The sequence below is a fragment of the Canis aureus genome, chromosome 8, assembly GCF_053574225.1.
Source record: "Canis aureus isolate CA01 chromosome 8, VMU_Caureus_v.1.0, whole genome shotgun sequence".
NCBI lineage: Eukaryota > Metazoa > Chordata > Mammalia > Carnivora > Canidae > Canis > Canis aureus.
This window is the reverse complement of record NC_135618.1, coordinates 41,007,850-41,029,418: the sequence shown is the minus strand read 5'-3', so window position 1 is coordinate 41,029,418 and position 21,569 is coordinate 41,007,850. Positions and strand designations below refer to the sequence as shown.

The 21,569-nt window shown below is 55.4% G+C and overlaps 2 protein-coding genes and 1 long non-coding RNA gene across 11 annotated transcripts in view; 1 reads left to right on the top strand and 2 right to left on the bottom strand.

Moving 5' to 3' along the window:
* The window catches only part of MGRN1 (mahogunin ring finger 1), a 61,289-nt gene extending 51,318 nt beyond the window's left edge, over positions 1 to 9,971 (bottom strand). For 3 of the 9 annotated variants that reach the window (XM_077906454.1, XM_077906452.1, XM_077906453.1), the window contains exon 1: positions 9,758 to 9,970. In XM_077906454.1, the coding sequence (XP_077762580.1) occupies positions 9,758 to 9,845 (88 nt within the window). In that variant the 5' untranslated portion in view covers positions 9,846 to 9,970. Of the gene's footprint in view, positions 1 to 9,757 lie in introns of all 9 variants that reach the window. The other 6 variants (XM_077906458.1, XM_077906456.1, XM_077906457.1 and 3 more) reach the window with 3 other exon arrangements.
* A 4,576-nt stretch (positions 9,972 to 14,547) lies between these two features.
* On the bottom strand, positions 14,548 to 15,730 carry LOC144318103 (uncharacterized). Its single transcript, XR_013383951.1, has 2 exons — positions 15,471 to 15,730; positions 14,548 to 14,893 (listed from the first exon to the last, which is right to left on the bottom strand). It is a non-coding gene; the product is annotated as an uncharacterized LOC144318103 (long non-coding RNA).
* Positions 15,731 to 16,554: 824 nt separating this feature from the next.
* Positions 16,555 to 21,569, top strand: UBALD1 (UBA like domain containing 1). Its single transcript, XM_077906441.1, has 3 exons — positions 16,555 to 16,819; positions 20,089 to 20,151; positions 20,468 to 21,569. The coding sequence occupies exons 1-3, from the start codon at positions 16,700 to 16,702 to the stop codon at positions 20,819 to 20,821; spliced, it is 537 nt and encodes a 178-aa protein (XP_077762567.1). The 5' UTR covers positions 16,555 to 16,699; the 3' UTR covers positions 20,822 to 21,569.

Here is a 21,569-nt window from a genome sequence, read left to right as displayed (position 1 = left end):
TCATCAGGGAAAATAAATTAAAACTCAAAGAGATTTCCGTGGCTAAAGTTAAAAGAAAACAACAACAACAACAACAAAAGAAGAAAACAACAAAACAAAACATCCACACCTGACATTCCCAGGTGCTGGTGAGAGCACACAGGCAATCAGAGCTCTGCGCTGTGGATGGGAGTGGCCAGGGATTGGCTCCACAGCTCCAAAACACTGTCTGCAAAATATGCTGTAGCCGAACACATGCCCCCGAGGGCCCCAACACCACTGCCAGGTGCGAACGTGGACCCAAAGAGACAGGTACTTATGGGAGCCCAAAGCCACTAACAACTGAGAGTGGTGGCTGCCAGGCGCTGGGAGCGGCGGGGGGGGGGGGGGGGGGGGGGGCGGCGGGAGCAGTCAGTGTTTAAAGGGCACAAAGTTCCAGTTGTGCAAGAGGGAAAGAGTCCTATAGAAATGACGGTGGATGCCTGCACAAGGTAAAGGTACTTTATGTCACTGAACTGCATGCTTAAAATGGTTAGGATGGTCATTGTTATGTGTATTTGATCGCAATTTGGAAAAACAGAGACCCAGAGAAATCTGACTCAGGAGCACCAGAGCAGTCACGGGAGGGTCCATGGCAGCATTTTCCGTAAGAGCCCAAACTGGAAATTCGCCCGCCACCCCTCGACGTGAATGGACGAAGACACACGGCATCAACAGAAACTGGATATAAAAGCAGAGACCAAATTGACTGACTACTGCCCCCAAGAACAGCATCAGGGCCTCCCATCACCGAATGTGCAGCAAACAGCAGCCAGTTATTTATATCAAATTCAGAAACAGGCAAAATCACCTCTGGTGGAGTGGGAGGGGGTCTCCCAGGGAGGAAGGAGGCAGAGATTGGGAAGAGGCACCAAGGGGCTTGGGGGGCTGTTACTGTTCTATTCCTCCAATATATTCACTTTGTGATCATCCATCAAGCTTATGCTTTGCACATTTTCTAAATCCATGCTACACTTTGGGGATCCCTGGGTGGCTCAGCTATTTGGTGCCTGTCTTTGGCCCAGGGCGTGATCCTGGAGTCCTGGGATCCAGCCCTGCATCAGGTTCCCTGCATGGAGCCTGCTTCTCCCTTTGCCTGTGTCTCTGCCTCTCTCTCTGTGTCTCTCATGAACAAATAAATAAAATCATCAATCAATCAATCAATCCATGCTACACTTCAATTTTATTTTACTTTCACGTAGATATTAAATATATATACATATAGTCCCTGACTTATAATGGTTCAACATACAAGTTTTAGACTAATGATGGTACAAAAGCAATATGCATTGGGGATCCCTGGGTGGCTCAGCAGTCTAGGGCCTGCTTTTGGCCGGGGCGTGATCCTAGAGTCCTGGGATCGAATACCACATCGGACTCCCTGCATGGAGCCTGCTTCTCCCTCTGCCTGTCTCTGCCTCTCTCTCTCTCTCTCTCTCTCTGCGTCTCTCATGAATGAATAAATAAAATCTTTAAAGAAAAAAAAAAAGCAATATGTATTTATTAGAACCCATACTTCAAATTTTGAATGTGGATCTTTCCCCAGGCCAATGATCCGGGGCAGGATCCTCTCAGGATGCTGGGCAGTGACCAGAGAGCCCCAGGGCCCAGTCGGCAATGCAGTCACCAGGATAAACAACTCCTACCACCATTCTGCACCCAAACAACAACCATTATGTTTTTCACTTTCAGTACAGCATTCAATAAATTACACAAGATATTGAACACTATTATAAAGTAGGCTTTGTGTTAGATGATTCTGCCTACCTGTAGGCTAAGTGTTCTGAGTACATTTAAGGTAGGTGAAACTAGGTTACAATGTTTAGTAGGTTAGGTGTGTGTGTTCAATGCATTTTCAACTTCTAATTTTTTTTTTTAAGATTTTATTATTTATTCACGAGAGACACAGAGAGAGAGAGAGGTAGAGACACAGGCAGAGGGAGAAGCAGGCTCCATGCAGGGAACCCGATGCGGGACTCGATCCCAGGACTCCAGGATCACGCCCTGGGCCAAAAGCAGGCACTAAACCGCTGAGCCACCCAGGCATCCCCAATATTTTCAACTTAAAATAGGTTTATGGGCACACAGTCCCGTCCTAAGTCGAGGAAGATCTGTGTATGTGTGTACACACACACACACATTTCTTAAACCATGAACCGAACACGATTCCGTCTTCTGATTTCCCCCAGAGGTACCCAGGGAGTGTGGTCACTTGGGGTATCATCTGGGGCAGGAGCTCTGGATGGCAGACGCTGCAGTTATCAGAACAGGGGCCACTGGGGCCAGCTGGAGGGGGCCAGCAAGGTGGTCTGCCCACCCTGCAGGCACCCAGCACCCAGGACCAAGCAGGAGGGTCCAGGACCAGACAGGAGGAAAGGACGGCAGAAACGGCCTCAGGACTTCCTTCAGACACAGAGGTAGGAAGATGTCCCAACAGCCACTCCCCAATCCTTGTGCCTCGTCACCTGGCTCCAGGACTAAGCAAATCAACTGATTTTGTGTTAGCACACACTTCCAGCCCATGCCCTTTTCTGCAAAAGGCAGAGGGCTTGGGCCTCTCTCCTGCCCCCCAACTCCTGTCCAGGCGGGATGGCCACCCCCCCAGGTACAGCCAGGGGCTCACCCGGCTCCTCCCCATTCCTGAGGAGCCGGGCAGCACAGGGGCAGTTGCCAGAAGTCGACAAGTGCGTGGTATGTACTGAGGCTGAATGCGGGTGCCTGTGACACCATCCGTCCTTTCATGGGACGCCACTTATGGAACAGCACAGAGCCGTGAGGCTGGGTGACTACACACCACACAGAAACGCGCACAGGAAACGCCAAATGGAACACGGCCCCATGCAAACGTCTGGTATGGCAGCACTGGGTTTGGGAGGAGAGGCAGGCGGCAGTGGTCTCTGCCCACCAGGGTCATCCAGGAAATACAGGACATCCTCCAGGAAACTTCTGGGCCTGCTGAAAAACAAAAGTTGGGCAGGGCGTGGTCCCACCCGCCAGTTCTCAGGGACTCCGGGAGTCGGAACTGGAAAGAGGCCTGAGGAACCAGAGGTTAACCCCAGTGAGTCAGGGAAATGGGGCCAGAGAACAAGCTCCTGGCTCAAGGCCACAGAGCAGGGCCAGACCCTGGCCTCAGGGTTGGGGATCCACCGCGCCTCTACCAACTGGGCTCTCCCCGGCCCACCTCCTGTGCTCAAGCAATCCTCAGCTTTCCACGTCTGTGGATGGGTGGGTCGTAAACACAGTAAAGGTCACCCCAGCCATGAGGAAGACGATGCACACGCACTTGCACACACACCTACAAGCACCTGCGCCCCCTTTACCCTGGGCCCCTGGGCCCTGACTGACTGGAAGGCAGCAGCCACCTCCCAGGGGGTGACACGAGGCCCTGGGGCCCTGCGGCCCAACCCGCACGAGCCCAGGCTTCCTTCCCTGCGGCGCCAGGCCAGGCTTCCTTCCCTGCGGCGCCAGGCCCGCGGTGGGCAAGCCCGACAGCGCCCGGGGCAGGCGGCACCAGCTGGCTAGCAGCCAGGTTACTTTCACGTCAACAAAAAGTTATGGTTTCTCCACGATCCCCAGAGAAACCATGAAAAGTCCCCAGGGTCCCTGAGCCCTGACACTCGCCCAGAACTGAGTAAATGATGCTGCAACTCCAGAAACAAGCACACAGCTCCCGGCCCTGTCACAGGCGCTCCACAGGGAGAGAGCCACAGGCCTGAGCACCCCACGGCCCCCAGCCCGGCCCCAGGGGCAGGCTCCTACACCCCGAGACCCAGGGCTGCAGCTTTGGGGGGTGGGGCTCAGATGCCCACCCGGCGCAGTCCACGTAACAGGCTTCTTGTTGCTTTTGTTTTTACAAGACGTGCAACAATAGAAGCTCAGAAAACACAGCTTACCTATGCAGCAATTACAATAAACCCTAGACCAACTTAACAAGAGCAGAGTCCTCGCATGTGAACAGCACAGGTGACATGGGAAGCTGAGTGGCACACGCTGGCGATGAGGGTGGTCTCCCAGCCTTTGTGCAGGAGGAGCCCCTTTTCCCCACCCCCCCCATCCTATTGCCAACCCCCCGGCTCAGCACCAGCTCACACCCTTGGGACAGGGATGCCCCAGGGACCTGGAATTCCCCCGGTGATAATGTTCTCTCTCACCTGGAACACCAGCCTCGGCTCTTTCCCTCAGATGCCAAAGAAATCAGGGAGTGAGGCCCTACTCTGCAAAGGGTAAACCCCAGCACAAGTGTTCCTGAGATGCCCCTAGACTGCCAGCGACACAAAAGCACACACCAGAAGTCCTGCACATGGCAGGAGAGCCAGGAGTCCTCAGACCCCCACCTGGCACCCCAAGGACAAGATGCAGCCCAGTCTGAGCAGCCCATACACTCGGGAGATGCACTCGGTCTCCTCCAAGACATGCTGCACAAGCATTTGTTAAAAGGCTACTGTACACCAGGCTCAGTTGCTGCGTGACAAAAGGCTGTCTGATTTCCAGTTCCTCTACCAGAGGACAAAAGTTTTGGTGTCACAAGGATATGGCAAGGCTCTGATAAGATAAAGGAGGGGAACATACTCTGAAAGCGCACACATGCACGTACAAAAGGTTGAGGCCTGGGCATATTTCCCCACCCCACCCTTCCCTGCCTGGGCTGGTAGGTCACATGTCTGATTGCCTCTCCTTCTGACACTTCTCCTGGGTGACCTGGGCCCAGCACGACCCCTCTCAAACACCAGGGCAGCCAGCATTGCTCCGAGACACACAATTAACAGTAATAACAGCAGTAGGAGGTTTAAGTGTGGAGCAGCTGCCCAAGGCCAGGGTCTCTGTGCAGGCACCTACTGCACTCCAGGCTCCTCCTGCATGTCCGCACCTTCTCTTTATGAGCTCAGCCATGGTGGCCCCGCTCGTGCTCGGACCCTCGGCTGAAAACTGGCCAGCTGTGTGATCAGGGCAACGGAGTACAGAAATCAACCCTCACATTTACGGTGAGCTGATTTTTTTTTTTTACAAAGGTGCAGCAGAAGCTGGATGAGACAAGAATAACAAATGCTATTGAAAAAAAAACCTAAATATCCACAGGAAAAAAAAGACCTCATAGTTTTACCTGAAACTATACCTGAAAACATTACCTCAATACGGCTCACAGCACTTGCTTTAGCAGCACATATATGAAAATTGGAACAAAATAGATGACAGACCTAAACGCATTAGCCGAAACTATAAAACTTCTAAGGAAAAAAAACATAGAGGGGCGCCTGGGTGGCTCAGCCAGTGAAGCATCTGCCTTCGGCTCAGGTCATGATCTCAGGGTCCCAGGATGGAGCCCCACGTCAGGCTCCCTGCTCAGCAGAGTCTGCTTCTCCCTCTCCCTCTCCCTCCCCTTGCTTATGTGCTCACTTTCACTTGTTCTCTCTTTCTCATGCATGTATTCGCTCTCTCTCAAATAAATAAATAATATCTTAAAGAAAAAAAAAGAAAAATGAAAAAAATTCTGGGACCTTGGCCTAGACAAAAATCTCCTAGCTGTAACTCCAAAAACATCAAGCACTAAAAAAATGAATAAACTGAACCTCACCAAAATTTAAAACCTTTGATCCTCAAAAGCCACCATTAAGAAGAATGAGGACAAGCCACAGACGAGGAAAATATATTAGCAAGTCACAGAGCTGATAAAGGAACTGTATCATTGCACCCAGAATAAGGAACTATTATAACTCAGTAAGAAGACAATCTAATCTTTAAAAAATGAACAAAAGACAAAAAGAGAAGTCTAGCAGTTGTGCTCATGCTTCTCTCTCTCTCTCTCCCCCCCTTCTCTCTCTCTCTCTCTCTCTCGTGTGTGTGCAAACATACATACACACACACACACACACACACACAGTATACAAAAGGCTAATAAGCACGTGAAAACATGTTCAACATCATCAGGGAGGATGCCTGGGTGGCTCAGCGGTTAAATGTCTGCCTTCAGGTTGGGCTGGGATCCTGGAGTCCCAGGATCAAGTCCTGCATCGGGCTCCCTGCATGGAGCCTGCTTCTCCCTCTGTTTGTGTCTCTGCCTCTCTCTCTCTTTCTCTGTGTCTCTCATGAATAAATAAATAAAATCTTAAGAAAAAAAATCATCAGGGAAATGAAAATCAAAACCACAATGAGATACTGCTTCACACCCATGAGAGAACAGCTATAACAAAACAGACAACGGGGTACCTGGCTGGCTCGGTCAGTAGAGCACGCAGCTCTTGATCTCAGGGTCATGAATTCAATCCCCATTGTGGGCGTAGAGCCTATTTCTTTAAAAAAGGTAAACAATAATAAGTGTTGGTGAGGATGTGGAGCACTGGAATCCTCACACATTGCTGATGGGAATGTAAAATTGAAGCAGCCATGATGGAAACAGTCCAGCAGTTTGTCAAAAGGCCAAACATAGGGACGCCTGGGTAGTTCAGCGGTTGAGCATCTGCCTTCAGCTCAGGGAGTGAGCCTAGGATGAGTCCCGCATCAGGCTCCTCGCAGGGAGCCTGCATCTGTCTCTGCCTATGTCTCTGCCTCGCTGTGTCTCTCTCATGAATAAATAAAATCTTAAAAGAAAAAAAAAAAAAAAAGGTTAAACATAGAGTCACCATATAACCCAGCAATTCCCCTCCTGGATATATACTAAAGAGAATTGAAACGGGCCACACAAATGTTCATGAACGTTCATAACAGCATTACTCATTATAGCCAAAAAGTGGAAATAACTCAAATGTTAAGCAGTAAATAAATAAAATGTACTCTATTGTACAATAAGGTACAGACACCTGTTACAAAATGGATGAACTTCCAAGACATTGTTCCAAGGGCAAGAAGCCAGACACAAAAGAGACCATGTGTTATATGATTCCTTTTACATGAAGTATCCAGATTGGGCACATTTTAAAGACAGAAAGCTGATGAGAGTAATGGGGTGAGGGTGGGGCACTGACTCACTGCAAATAGACACAAGGAAATTTTGCAGGGTGATGAAAAGGTCTAAAACCCGATTGTGGGGATGGCTGCACAGCTCTACAAATTTACTGAAAGTCAACAAATCATATGTTTACAATGGATGAGTTGTATGGCACACAATTTCTATCTCGAGAAAGCTGCCTAAAAAATAAAATGAATAAACACAATAAAAACAAAGCAAAAGCTATTAAATTTGAACTAGGTACTGTTGGCAGTACATGCTCAAAGTTCTACAAGCAAAAGAAATTTGGACAGATGACAGATTTTAAAAGTTCTCACCACCAAAAAAAAAAAAAAAAGAAGAAGAAGAAGAAGAAAAAAGAAAAGTGAGGTGATGAGAGTGTTAACTCACCATACTGTGGTAATCATCTCCCCATGTGTACAGGTATCCAATCATTAGCCTGTACACCTTAAATTTATACAACGTTACATGTCAATTATGTCTAGACAAAGCTGGAAGGGACAGTGTAATAAACGTGTTAAAAAAGTCAGCACCCATTTTTTTTTCTCTTCTTGATATCATCAACATTAACAGAGATCTGAAAAGATAACTTTCTCATAAAGTGCTTGAATGGTCCATGGGCCATCCCCTAAAAATCATCCGAAACTCCCCTGGGGTCCCCAGTCCACTCTTGGGTACCCACAGGAAAGTACTGCTCAGGTCATTTCTGCCTGGACTGACCCTGCCCCCCCTCCCTGAGCAAGGTGGCCTGAAGCACAAGGAAGCCAAGAGGACACCTATTGGACTGGACGGGTCCAGGAGAGCCCTGTCATGGTGCTCTAAGGTAGCCCATGACATTCACCTTGGGTGTCAGTCTCAATTGATTAGTTGTAGCTGACCGGGGTGTTTATTAATGGATTCTGAAACCAAGTCCGGGCTTGATGACAAAGAGTGTCCTGAATGATCAGCAAGGTCTACCACACAAGGATCTGAAAGCAGTGTCATAAAGGCCTTGCAATTGTGGTTTCGTCCAAATGCCCAAGTGAAGGGACATCAAGTTTGCCCTAGTCCCGGGTTATATAGGAGATGCCACATTAAACTTTGTTATCTCGGCCGTGTCACTGCTAGCTATTAGGTCTGAACTGGCCACCTAATTTCCTTTTTAACCATCGTGATACCAATTACTATTTTATGAGGACTTTCTGTCCCACGTACTGTTCTGAGTACTGCATAAGGATCGACCCATTGTACAGATGAGGAAACTGTGGCCCAGGGGGCAAAGTAACCTGCCTAGAGTCACTCAGCCAAAGACAAAGCGGGAGAACATCAGAGATGGAAGAGGATGAATTCGAACAACCGCTTCAACCAGATGTGGGGATGTCAGCCCACTGCCCTCCAGGGGATCCCCACGCCAGGCTGGGCTGCCCTGCACTTATGCCTGGGACACCGGTGGGGCGACAGTGCCTTCTGACTGCACTGTCTTCTGACAGTTCCAAAAGCCCGGCTAGTCTCCACCCCTCTATCCTCCCAGATATTCCCCTTATTGGGCTTCCAAGATCAGGACAGAGCAGTTCTCAAATTTGAGTGGATATCAGACTTGCTGGAGAAATGGGTTTAAATGCAGGTTCCCAGGCCCCAGTAGGTCTGTGGCAGGGCCTGAGGAATGCATGTTTAACAAGCTTCCCCACGGGACACTTGGGTGGCTCAGCGGTTGAGCATCTGCCTTCGGCTCAGGGCATGATCCCATGGTCCCCAGATCGAGTCCCACGTCCGGCTCCCTGCACGGAGCCTGTTTCTCCCTCTGCCTATGTCTCTGCCTGCCTCTCTGTCTCTCATGAATAAATAAATAAAATCTATAAAAAAGAAAAAAACAAGCTTCCCCACTAGTGGGAGTGGGCGGTCCTGGACTTCCCCTGGTGGGTGTCCCAAGGCCTCCCTATCAGACCAAATTCTTCAAAAGCCAGGATCAGGAGACCCAATCTGAGAGTCCCCCTGATGTCCAGACTCCCTGTCCTTTTTCTTCTTTTCTTTCCATGGCAGTGACCCCGTGAGATGGAGAGGGAGAAACTCAAGCTAAAGTTCTGGGTCAGGCCACACTCTTTAGAGGCGCCCAAGCTGAGCAGCAAACAAGCCAAGGAGGAACAGCGGCGGAGTCGGATTCCTGCTCCCAGATGCGCCTCCAGCCAGCTCTGAGACCTTGGGAAAGTCACTCCCTTGCTGCTGTCTCCGGGTCCCCCCCAGCCACAAAATACAAGACCGGAGAACCAGGTGGGTCTCCTGTTCTCCAGCAAGGGCTCCCAGCCTCTCCCCCCACGGATACGGTCTCCTTGGGCCCAGCGCCTCTCCGCCCCCCCCCACCTACCCACCCAGCATTCACGTGCACCAGGAGGTCACAAGAAAGCTAAGCCTGTGTCCAGATGGCGCGGCGGGGCTTCACACTGAGCCACCAAAGAAAACCCCAACTGGCGACGGGGTGATGTCAACCCCTTTGACAATGCCCACTTTGTAAGCGCAGGCGAAGCGCCGGGCACCGGGCTAACTCCTCGCCCCCCCCCCCCCCCCGGGAGCCTTCCTGCTGAGTCTCTCCGGGTGCGGCCGAGGGAGCCGGCGCGCAGGAGCGAAGTGACTGCCCCAAGGTCACCCCAGCGGGACGGGGCCGGCAGCCCGGGACCCACCCACGGAGCGGGCGGGGGTCGCGGGGAGCCCCGGGCCCAGCAGAGGCCCCCCCGCCCCCCGCGGGCGCGCCCTGCCCCCGCGCCCCGACCTCGCCCCGCCGCCCCGCCGCCCCGCCGCCCCGGGGCCGCGCCGGCCGCTCACCGGACTTCGGGGGATAGCGATAGGCCGAGTTGGCCTGGATATCGATGTCCTCCACGCCCGCGATGCGGCGGCTGAGGATGGAGCCCATGGTGCGCGGCGGGCCGGGCCGGGCCGGGGCCGGGACGCTGGGGGCGGCGGCGTCCTCACGCGGACATGGCCCGGACCAGGCCACACGGACGCTCGCCCACGGCCGCGGGCGCCTCGGCCTCGGAGCCCCAACCCCCAGCTCGGCCCGGGGCCCGACGCCACGGCGGCCCTCCGCCCCCCACCCCGGGCACGGGGCACTTCGGGAAATGTAGTCCCCTCGCCGCGGAGGGCGGCGGGCTGCGGCGCAGGAAGCCCGCCTGGGAACTACATGTCCCAGAACGCCCTGTGCCGCGGCCCTGGGAAGTTGCTGACCGGCGCTCCGGGACAAACCAAGTGGACCTGAATCACGAGGGGAGGAGCCGTCCCCCGCGCCACAAACTGGCTTTCACTCTGCGTTCCAAGCACGGCACTAATAATCGTGATTCCTTAGCTTCCTAATCATCTGTTCATGTGTAGGCTCTTAAAGGAACCCAGCGCCTTTCGTTTACCGTCTCTATGAAATATCTCCCTGAGCCACCGCGGTTCCCCCCCGCTTCCCAGGGGTTATCTCCTGCCCCAGCCAGGAGCGGGCACACCTTTACCTGCCACCTGGTAATTGCTGGGGTGGAACCCAAGCGGACCTGGAGTTGGGGTTTACAGGAGCTAGGAGCTTCTTTTAGCCTTTTCCAGAACTCGGGGCTTTAAATTAAATTATTAATTTAAATTAGAGACATAATTTTAAAGGGACACCTGCGTGGCTCAGTGGTTGAGCCTCTGTCTTTGGCTCAGGTCGCAACCCCGGGGTCATTGGATCGAGTCCCGCATGGGGCTCCCTGCATGGAGCCTGCTTCTCCCTCTGCCTGTGTCTCTGCCTCTCTGTGTGTGTCTCTCGTGAATAAATAAATCCTTTAAATCTTAAAAAAAAAAAAAAAAAAAAAAAAAAACACACACGCACAAACATAAATTTACAGCCCCACCGACCTCTCCCCATTTTGCATATAGAGAAACCGAGACACAAAGAAGGGACAGCTGCACGTGAGGTGCTGAAGGCAAGTTTTAAAAATTGGTCAGGGGGATCCCTGGGTGGCTCAGCGGTTTGGCGCCTGCCTTTGGCCCAGGGTGTGATCCTGGAATCCCAGGATGGAGTCCAGTGTCAGGCTCCCGGCATGGAGCCTGCTTCTCTCTATGTCTATCATGAATAAATAAATAAATAAATAAATAAATAAATAAATAAATAAATAAATAAATAAATAAATAAATAAATAAATAAATAAATAAATAAATAAATAAATAAAAAATAAATAATAAACATTGGTCAGGATTATAGGCTTGGAGGTTGCAATGTACTTTCCTGGCTTTTGGCTCATAAAATTCTGAGCAGGCCAAGTGGAGATTGTTTTCACCTGGTCTTCAGTTGAGAAACTGCGGTTCTGAGAAGATAGTGGCTTCCCAAGGCAAGCTTGCTGTATCAAAAAAGCAGTCAGAGAGGGCAGCACCTGGCCAAGGGTCTCAAGTGGTAAATGAACCACATTCCACATTAAAATGAGTCCTGTGCCACTCTGGGGGCCAGAGTCCAGAATCCAACCTTCTGTTGTCAGGGAACCTGGGAAGCCAAAATTAATAAAAGAGGTGAAAGATTTATGTGATGATGAGTAGAGTCCAGGTCTTGGAGGAGCCCAATTAAATCTCTGCTTCACAACCAAGATCCCCATTTGCTGAGCACCTACTATGTGCCCTCATCATGTTGAGGGCTTTATACATAGTCTCATTTAATTTTTTTAAATTATTTTCTTTTTTTTTATTTTTTATTTATTTATGATAGTCACAGAGAGAGAGAGAGAGAGAGGCAGAGACATAGGCAGAGGGAGAAGCAGGCTCCATGCACCAGGAGCCCGATGTGGGACTCGATCCCGGGTCTCCAGGATTGCACCCTGGGCCAAAGGCAGGCGCCAAACCGCTGCGCCACCCAGGGATCACCTAATTTTCTTTTTTTTTTAAGATTTTATTAATTCATGAGAGACACAGAGAGAGAGAGAGGCAGAGACACAGGCAGAGGGAGAAGCGGGCTCCACACAGGGAGCCGGACGTGGGACTCGTTTTGGGTCTCCAGGATCACACCCTGGGCCAAAGGTGGCGCTAAACCGCTGAGCCACCCGGGGATCCCTCATTTAATTTTCTGATGTAGCTTTTATTTTCATTCCCAATTCACAGAAAAGAAAGTGAAGCTGTGAGAGGTGAAGTACCCTACGTAGACTGCATAGTAGATAAATGGTAATAAAGCTGAAACTTGTACCAAGCCATTCCTTTTACTGTTATACTCCCTTCCCATCCCAGAAGCAGAAACATTCCCATGAGCTAGATTTCATGTCTCTTGCCACCAGAGGGGCCTAAACACTCCCCCCACCCTGCATGATCCTTCTTCTCCTTCTGTTAAATCACTTAACACTTGCATGTATACACACATACATATACCAACACTGAATTCAATTTACTGACCTCCCTGCTTGGGGGGAGGCAAGGAGAGTAGTAGAGACTCTGATGTTCTCGTTGAAAAACAACCCTAGGAGCATGTCCTTCCTATAGATCCTGGGGCAGGGCAGTTGTTTCCATGGGCTGGATGTTTGATTAAACATTCCTCTTAACAGAGCTTTGGACTTGTTCTTCTGTGCTTGTCCAAGTCCCGCTGGGAGACAGGCCCTTTCTGATTTGTTATTAGTTCTACTGTCAACATTTGTGCTGATTCATTTATTTATTCAACAAATATTTATCATGCAGCTACTATGTAACAGGCAATGAGCCAGGCTGTGAGCCAGGCAACTGGGATCAAATGGAAGAACCTTAGATGTGGATCATGCAGGCTAGTGAGGAAGGACACTAAAAAAGGTAACAGGTGCATAAATACCAAATGTAGTGGCTACTATAGGACAACAGAGGTGCAGTGAAGTAATAGGAGAAACTTAACTATTGATAGGGGGGTGTCAGGGAAGAGGTGACTTCTTCCAAAGAGGTGACATTTAAGCCAGAGTTTTGTTTTTTTTTTTCCTTTAAGATTTTATTTATTTATTCATGAGAGACACAGAAAGAGAGAGAGGCAGAGACACAGGCAGAGGGAGAAGCAGGCTCCATGCAGGGAGCCTGATGTGGGACTCAATCCCTGGTCTCCAGGATCACACCCCGGGCCGAAGGTGGTGCTAAACCGCTGAGCCACCAGGGCTGTCCTAAGCCAGGATTTGAAATAGAAATAAGAGCAAACCAGGGGGCAAGCAAACTCTGAGGGGCTAAGCCAGTGGAGGTTCCAAGCAGGGGAAACACTATGTGCCAAGGCCCTAAGGCTGCAAGAAGCTCAGGAAGATCCAGGGGCTCAAAGGCCAGTGTGGTTAAAACCAAATGGGGGGGGGGGGTGAGTATAGGAACAGAGGTCAGGAGTGACAGAGTGGCCAGATTTCAAGTCCTCTCAGTTAGCCAGCGTTGGCCTAGACACTAGGCCCAGTTCATGGGTATCTGGGGTGAGTCCTTTGAGTCCAGACTTCTTCCTGAAGCTCCAGAACGGCTAGGATCCTTGCCTAGTTATTCTTGTGCTCCCAGAATCAGACACCCAATGATCTATGGAGTATTTGAAAGAATAGAGGTGGAAGGGCGCCCGGTTGCCTATCAGCAGAGCATGCAACTCTTGATCACAGAATTGTGGGTTTGAGCCCCAGGCTGGGTGTGAATATAACTTAAAATCTTAAAAAAAAAAAAAAAAAAGGAAAAAGAATGGAGGTGGGAAGGAAGAGCCAGGGCATCCTGGGGACACTGTGTTATGGCCCCCAACTTTCCTGAACTTCAGGTAAGATGTGAGCATTGCTAGAAATACCTTTTTGTCTCCTGCCCCCATCTCCTGGTCCCAGGTGTCAGGCCCTATCTGAGCTTGCTAAGAAATCCAAAGTCCACTCTCTAGCCAAGCTGATCCTGGCTAAAAACAAGATTGTTTTTTTCTTCCCTGCTGCCCCTGGGAAAACAACCAGGCTAGGGGTGCCATGGGGGCCAGCGGAATAACCTTTGCTCCTGCCAGCCTCGTCTGCCCCACCCCAGCCAACCTGCCAGCTTGAGAGTGCTCCTTCTGAGCTGGACAAGCCTGGGCGGGTAACCGAGTGTTGCTGGATCAAGGCAGGGGGAAGGGGCAAGGGACTTCCTGTTTCCCTGAACCAGAAAATCCCCTAGTGGGCCCTGCCAGGACAGTGCCCTCTCTCACTGGCCAGAAACACCCTCATGGCCTATGGAGTGAGTGCCCATTCTCCACTGGCTCTGAACACTGGCAAGAGCATAAGGGGGATTGGATTCCACCCTGTTTCTTCATCAATCAAATGGGGCTTGGGTTCCCTAGAGTGGTCCAGATGGAGGCAAAGAGGTGAGTACTAGAAATGGTACACAGAGTGCTAGGCCCATGCTCAGCACTGGGCACCTATTAATCCACTCACCGGTCCTGGGATTGTGGGATTGTTCCACGCTCCTACCTCTGCTTCTACGAATGAAACAAGGCTCAGGGCTGCAGTAGCTTATCCAACATTAGTCATTAAGCAGCAGGGTCAAGACTCATACACAGCCTTGTCTGGTTCCAGAACCCACTTCCCTTCCAGGACACCCTGATGCTGTCCCAGTGTAACAGTACCTCTTTCAGGGCCACCAAAGCAGCGGGCTCATACTAATCCATGCTTATGATGCTTTGTTAAAGAGAAGAGCCATTCTTTTTTTTTTTTTTTTTTAATATTTTATTTGACACAGCGAGTGCACAAGCAGGGGGACTCGCAGATGGAAGGCAAACCAGCTTCTGGCTGAGCAGGGAGCCTGAATGCAGGCTGGATCCAAGACGGTGGGATCATGGCCTGAGCGGAAGGTGGACACTTCACCCACCGAGACACCTAGGTGCCCCTGGAGGAGCCATTTCTAACAAGACCAGAAAACTCCTGACACTATCAGCATTTGCAAAAAATGGCAGAGCCTGCATGATTCCAGGTGGCTTAAGAGACACCAAAACCTGACTTCCTGAGTGGACAGGTTACTTCTGCCCTGGCTGGCCGAGGCACCCACCTGCAAGAGAACAATGGAATCTGCTGCCTGCCAACAGGACAGGCCTCGGGGACTCTCGCCCTCAGAGGCCGCTTTAGGGTCTCACTGCGCAGGGTCCCCCCTCCCATCTGCGTGCCCCAGCCCTGCTCCACCATCCTGGGACTCCTCAGGCCCTGTCCACCAACCAGTCTCCCATTATCCTCCTCCCACTCGCCAAAGCCAGAACCTCTGGAAGGGTTAAAGGAGCCAGGAAGGGCTTCCCCCACACCCCTCCAGTGTGTGGAGACTGGCACCAGGCCCTCCACCAGATGGAGGGCATGGAGGGCAATTCTAGTGTGGCGCAGGGTGGGGGGCACTCCACTAGAATCAGACACAGCCCAAACATCTCCGGATCCGGATTGGCCCTCTGGGCCACCTCCTGGACCCCACACTAACCCTAAAGCCAAAAAACGACCGGAAGACAAAGACCTCCCAATGAGTTTTCACCCCAACCCCCAGGGCCTGTGTCAGCTTCCAGAGGGCACTTCCCCTATTTCTACCTGGGATTCGCCACACATGGTCCCAAACCACCCCGCCCCGCCTGCGCCCCCCAGCCAACCCTTCTCGGTGAGCTCTCCGCAGTAACCCCGGCCGGGCCAGGGCAGGGCAAGAGAAGGGGCCCAAAGAACAGTTGCCCAACGGATGAAACCGGAGCTCAGGGAGCTTGAGGAACCAGGCCAAGGTCGTTCGGAACGGGGGGGGGGGGGGGGAACGGAACCAGACCTCTCCCCGCCTCCCCGCCCAAGATCCCGCTCCCAGCCCGCCCCGGCCCCGAACTCCAGACCCGCGACGTCACCCGGAAGCGTCGCGTGCGCAGCTGTAAACACAGCCCGCGACCACCCCCCCGCCCCATGCTCCCCGGTCCCGCCCCCGCCCGCCACGTGATGCGCCCCCGCCGGCCCGGACCCAGCGCCCGCCCCCGCTGCGGCCTCATTGGGCGGCTAGCTTTGTTTACCTTATATGGCCAGGTCCTAACACTCTGCGGCCACCCATTGGCCGTGGCGCGGCCTCACTCACTTGACGTCATTCGGGACCGAACGATGCAAATAAACCGGGGCATTCTGGGAATGGGAGTTCGGGGGGGCCCCGCCGGAACTGGCTCCGCCAGGTCCTGGCGCCCGCACCCGCAAGCCAAGTCTTCCGGCCGAGCGCACGGGAATGTGCGTGGGAAAGTGGGAGCCCCGCGGGGAGGGGACCCCTCGCCGGCTTGTTCCGGGCACCGGCCTGTCCCCAAACGCTTCTCGCGCCTATTGAGTGCCCAGCGCCAGGCCCGCATCACGAGTGGGCCATGTGAGCTTGTGCTCGGGGCGTTGGGGAACCCGGAAGGCTTCCTGGAGGCGGTGATATTTTGCAGAGCCCTAAGGGGCACATTCATCCATTCATTCATTCATTCATTCAGTGCAGGAGTGTTTACTGGCGCCTACTGTGTGCCAGGGCTCTGGGGCCGTGCGCCCTCGTGCTCACGATGCATGCCAGGACTGCCAGGGCCCCCCGCCCCTAAGTGTGCGCCTGTCCAACGCGGAGGCCCGGCGCAGACTCCGCGGACCACCGCCCGCTGGCGCCGCCGGCCGGGGCCGCGTCCGGACACACCCCCCTGCGCCCCCGGGCCGGCCGCGGCGCGGGACTACATCTCCCAGCATGCCCCCGCGGCCCCGAGCCAGGCGAGGCTCGGTGAGTCAGAGCCGCACAGTAAATATTTGTATTAGCCGGAGCCGGCTCGCTAATGGTGGACGCGTGAGGCGGAGGAGCGCGGCGGCGGGAGGCAGCGGGCAGCACGGCGGCGGCGCCATGTCCGTGAACATGGACGAGCTCAAGCACCAGGTCATGATCAACCAGTTCGTGCTGACGGCGGGCTGCGCGGCCGACCAGGCGAAGCAGCTGCTGCAGGCGGCCCACTGGCAGTTCGAGGTGCGCGGCCGCGCCGGGCCGGGGCCGGGGCCGGGGTCGGGGCCGGGGCCGGGGCCGGGGTCGGGGTCGGGGTCCGTGCCGCCCGCCGCGCGTGTGCGGGCCGGTGTGGGCACGTGCCGGGGCGCCCTCGGCCCGGGGTCCCCGCGCGCACACGCGGCTTGCGGGGCCGGCCGGGCGTCTACGCGGCCCCCGGAAACGCCGCCCGCGCGGGGTGGGCGGGAGGGGCGCCCCGAATCCCCGCCCCCCGCCCGCTCTCCCCGCGGCCGGGATGCGCGGACCCCCCCCCCGCTTTTGTTCGGGTAACGGCCAGGGTGGGGCGGCGCCGCGGCCCGGACGGACAGCCTGCGGGCGGGCGGCCGGAAGGAGGACGCCCGGGGCCGCCCCCGCCTCGGGAGCCGGGGCCGGCGGAGGGCAGCCCGGCGGCGCCTGTGTCCACGTACATGTGCACTTGTATTTACGCACGCGCCACGCTACGTGTGGGCATGTTGGCGTGTGTGTAAACACGCAGTCCACCCGCGCGGGTGCGGGCTGCGCGTGTCCCCCGGACGCACGCGTCGCCGTTCTGCAGATGGGGCCCACGCGGGTACACACCCGGGTGCGTACGGCTGTGTGTGGGAGCCCCGAGCTCCCGCTACGGCCGTGCGTCTGTGCACCCCGCCCCAGAGGCGGGCCCGGCTGGCGCCTCCGGTGCTGGCGGGGGAATCTGCCTCCGCGGTGCGCGGTGCGCGGTGCAGGGCGGCGTTCACACGGGCGGGAGGTGCGGCCGCCCCGGTCAGGACCCCACCCCCTGGGCCTCCCTGACCTGTAGGCCACTAGTGCCCACAGCCTGTGCTGCCAAGCGGCCACCTGGCTTTGCCCAGCTCAACTGCCCCAGAAATAACCCAGGGTGGCATCTAGGGAAGAGGCCAGAGTCCTTGAGCTCCACCCCTCGCAGGTGTAAGGTCACTGCCCCGCCAGGGCCCAGGAGTCTGGTTTTCTGATGGGGAGCCATCCCAGCGAAGGTGTTTGGGCCTGCTGGGGGGTTGGGGGGAGTGAGCCAGGGGCCTCTAGGGCGCAGTTTCCGTGACTGGGATGGGGATCAGAATTCCAGCCCAAAGGTTTGGACAGCCTGGGGAAGCAGTGGCCTGCCCAGCCAGGGGGATCTTTGCTCACCAACTTCTACCCAAGCTCTTAGGAGGGCTCGCCGGCCCTGTGTGGCCCTCACACCACAACATGGGAGGCTGCTTCCCCCCACCCTCCACCGGCCTCCCCTCCTCCTGGCCTGTTTTCTCTGCACCTCCAGTGTGGGAGTTGACCTCTAAAGAGTGAGTGGCCACTCCCTCGTGCCCCCCCTCCCCAGGGCCTGCAGCCCCACCCTGCAGGAAGCTCCCTAATCAGCCTGTTTGTCTCAAGGGCTAGATGTGGCAAAACTTGTAAAACCACATTCATGGCCGTTTGCTTGAGTCCTGCATCTGCATACATGGCTCCCTCCCTGCCTGGGCTGGGCAGCCGGGTGTCCTGTCGGGTGGGAAGAGCCTAGCCTCTCAGGGCTCTCAGCCTGGCACCTGCTGGGCTGTCTCTCAGTGTGGGTTAGTGTCACTTCGTCATGGGAATTAAAAATGTAGCTTTGAGGATTGAAATACCTGGGGGAAAACTCTGTCCGCAAGAGGGGCAGGAGCTGCCTGCAGACTTAGGGGTTCTGGTGGCCCCCTGGGGTAGGAGCCATACAGCTCTGGGCTCCCTGAGTCTCCGTCCCACATCTGTAAAATGAGGAACATATGGGTACTAGGGAGGTTCACTTAAGGTAAAAATGGGGTGTGAACCCCCAAACCATAGGTCCTTGTGTGAGAGTGAGTGACTAGTTCCTCAGGGCTGCCCTGCCCTCTGTGGCCTCCGTCCCCCACCCCCCAAGGCTCACAATATACGGGTTGAGGGTTGACCCAGCCAAAGGCCGAGTTTTTGGGTCAGAGCTCTGTGATTCAGGTGTTAATGAGGACAGGGCTGCAGGGGGAGGGGGACCGGTGTGTTTTAAGTGGTGGTGCTTTAAGGCAGCAGAAGGTGCTCACTGGGGTGCTCACTCAGGTGGCCTTTGGATCTGCACTTGGGAAGGAACGGTTTGGGTGTGTCCCCTGGGGCTCCCAGGTGGGAGGGAGTCCTGAGGAGGTACTTAGAGAGACTAGCACCCACCCCACTACCTTCCCACACCCGTTCAGGGACACTGGGGTAGGGCATCTCCAGCAGGAAATTCCCAGAAAAATTCATTTGAATGTAAAAAAAATAACAAAATCCCAGGGCAAGCCCTGGGAGCCAGCTTGGGTGTCTGTGCTGGGGGCAGGGTGGGGAGTGGGGGAGGGATTGGGCAGGGAGCCTAAAGGGATGGAAGTGGAGGGGCCCGGGGCCAGGGCCTGGCAGGGCCAGCAGACCCTTCACACACTCTCACCCAGCACTTTCGCAAGAGCAGCTGGCTCCCTTACTTTCCTCGGCACCCCTCCTGTAGCCTCTTTGCCAGGACAGACCAGATGCAGCCCCTCCCTGGCTCCCCTAGCCCCCTCTTGCCGGTCCCCCGGGGCCTCCAGACCAGCTTGTCTGACACGGGCCTTCTCAGCACCCTGGGTGCAGACCCCTTCCATCCTCCTCCCGCTCTGTACCTTAGGGACATTCCAGGGGAGGCTTGGGTGAGTGGGGCACCCAGTGCCAGACCCAGACCATCCTTCTTAATTCTGGCTCTCCCAACTGGAGCGTGGATCTTAGGTTATCCCGGCAAGGGATGGGTATCTGGAAACCACTGAGGCCCTTCCCTGGCAGGCCCCTGTGGCAAGCCAGGGAGGGGGGCAGGCAGGTCACAGACTTAGCATCTGGGAGTCTTTGCTGTGCCTTGGCTCATGGAGGAGGAAATTGAGGCTCAGGGAGTTACCACCCATGGAGTTGGTGACAGTCCCACTAGGATCTCAATCAGAGGCTGGCATCCGCTAAAGGCCTTTCCCTGTGAGAGCAGGAGAGGGTGCTGCCTGTCGCCTCCTGATGTCACGGTGACCGCGTCAGGTGTGTGCGGGCTGGAGGCAGGCAGCTTTGTGAGCGGCTTTACCACCCTCCACACCTGCCCGGGAGTCTGGTGCCTCCTTAAGGGGTGGCAGGCGTCAAGGGGCACGTCCAGGGGCACACTGCCTCCACTCCCTTCTCCCACTCGTAGCCGGGCCCAGGGCCTCACCGAGCCCCAGAGACTCTGGAAACAGGGAGGCCCTGGGCCCCAGGGGGCCTGAGGGTAATGACATCTGGCCTTCTTTCCACAGACGGCCCTCAGCGCCTTTTTCCAGGAGACCAACATCCCCTACAGCCATCACCACCACCAGATGGTAAGTGTCCCTGCAGCCCCCCGGGGCAGCTCTAGGGGGCACTCCCGGTTCAGGGGTGCGGGGCAGCCGGGCTCCCTGGAGGGAGGAAGCCCAGTGGCTCTGTGCAGCAGGGGCGGGGCCTGGGGGGGTCCTCCTGGGACACTGCCCGCAGGTGTGCTGGGCCTATCCTCCGGGAGCCCCAGCTAGTGGATTGTGTGTGTCTGGAGCCAGGGTACAGCCGGGAAGAGGCACAGAAGCTTCCTGTCCTGGGAGGCAGCAGGAGGTGGGGCCCTCCCAGAAAGGGGGCTCACCCCCCTCTCTGTTTCCCCCCCCACAGATGTGCACTCCTGCCAACACCCCTGCCACGCCCCCCAACTTCCCTGATGCCCTCACCATGTTTTCCCGTCTCAAGGCTTCCGAGAGCTTCCATGGTGGCGGCAGCGGCAGCCCCATGGCCGCCACAGCCACGTCCCCCCCGCCGCACTTCCCCCACACCGCCACCGCCAGCTTCCCCGCCCCGAGCTGGCCTGCTGCAGCCTCACCCCCGGGGGGCCCACAGCACCACCAGCCACAGCAGCCGCCCCTGTGGACTCCGGCACCCCCCTCCCCGGCGTCAGACTGGCCACCCTTGGCCCCCCAACAGGCCGCTTCAGAACCGAGGGCCCACCCTGCGATGGAGGCTGAAAGATAAGGGAGGCCCCTCCCCCCTCCCGGAGGCCAGGACCCTGTGGGGCGGGGGAGAGGATGTCTCCGCGGGCCCCCTTCACTCTCTGTCTGCACCCCTGTTCCCTGGAGCCCTGGAGGGGAGAGACTGGACCCTGGTGCCAGCACACAGGCTGCCCACGCGCGAACGTGGAAGCGCAGGCCCGGGGCACCCGCCTTGCATGGATTTGGTTCAGAGTCGTCTTGGTGCTGGTGGACAGAACTTCAGAGAACAAGCAGCCTTCCCCGGAGGACTTGCTCGCCCTGCCCCACCCCAGGGGGCTCCGGAGAATCGCCACAGCAGCAGCAGCGGAGACTTGGCTGGCTCCTGCCTTGGAGCTCCTTGGGGGCCATCAGGCCTAGATCCCCACCCTCGGGAATGCAGAGCCTTCTCCGCATGTGTGTGTGTAGCTGTGTCTGTATTTATATGTATGTCGCTCTTCAAGAAGCAACCTAGTTCATGGGGCAGCTGGACTTTGCATGTTAGAGTGAGCCCCCAAGCCCCTTGCCCGCCACCCCTCTCCCCAGGGCCCTGCCCATCTCTCCTGCCCCCTTGTCAGCCAGCCTCGCTGTTCCCTGCAGAGAAAAGAATTGTGGGAAACTCCAGGACTCTTCCCACCCATCCCCCAGCGCCTGCCTGCTGGGGCTGCCTGCATGCCTCCCCCAGAGCCCAGGGGTACCTCACACCCTTTCCCTTCCCCCTTTTAACAAAAGAGAAGAAAGAGTTCAAACCACCA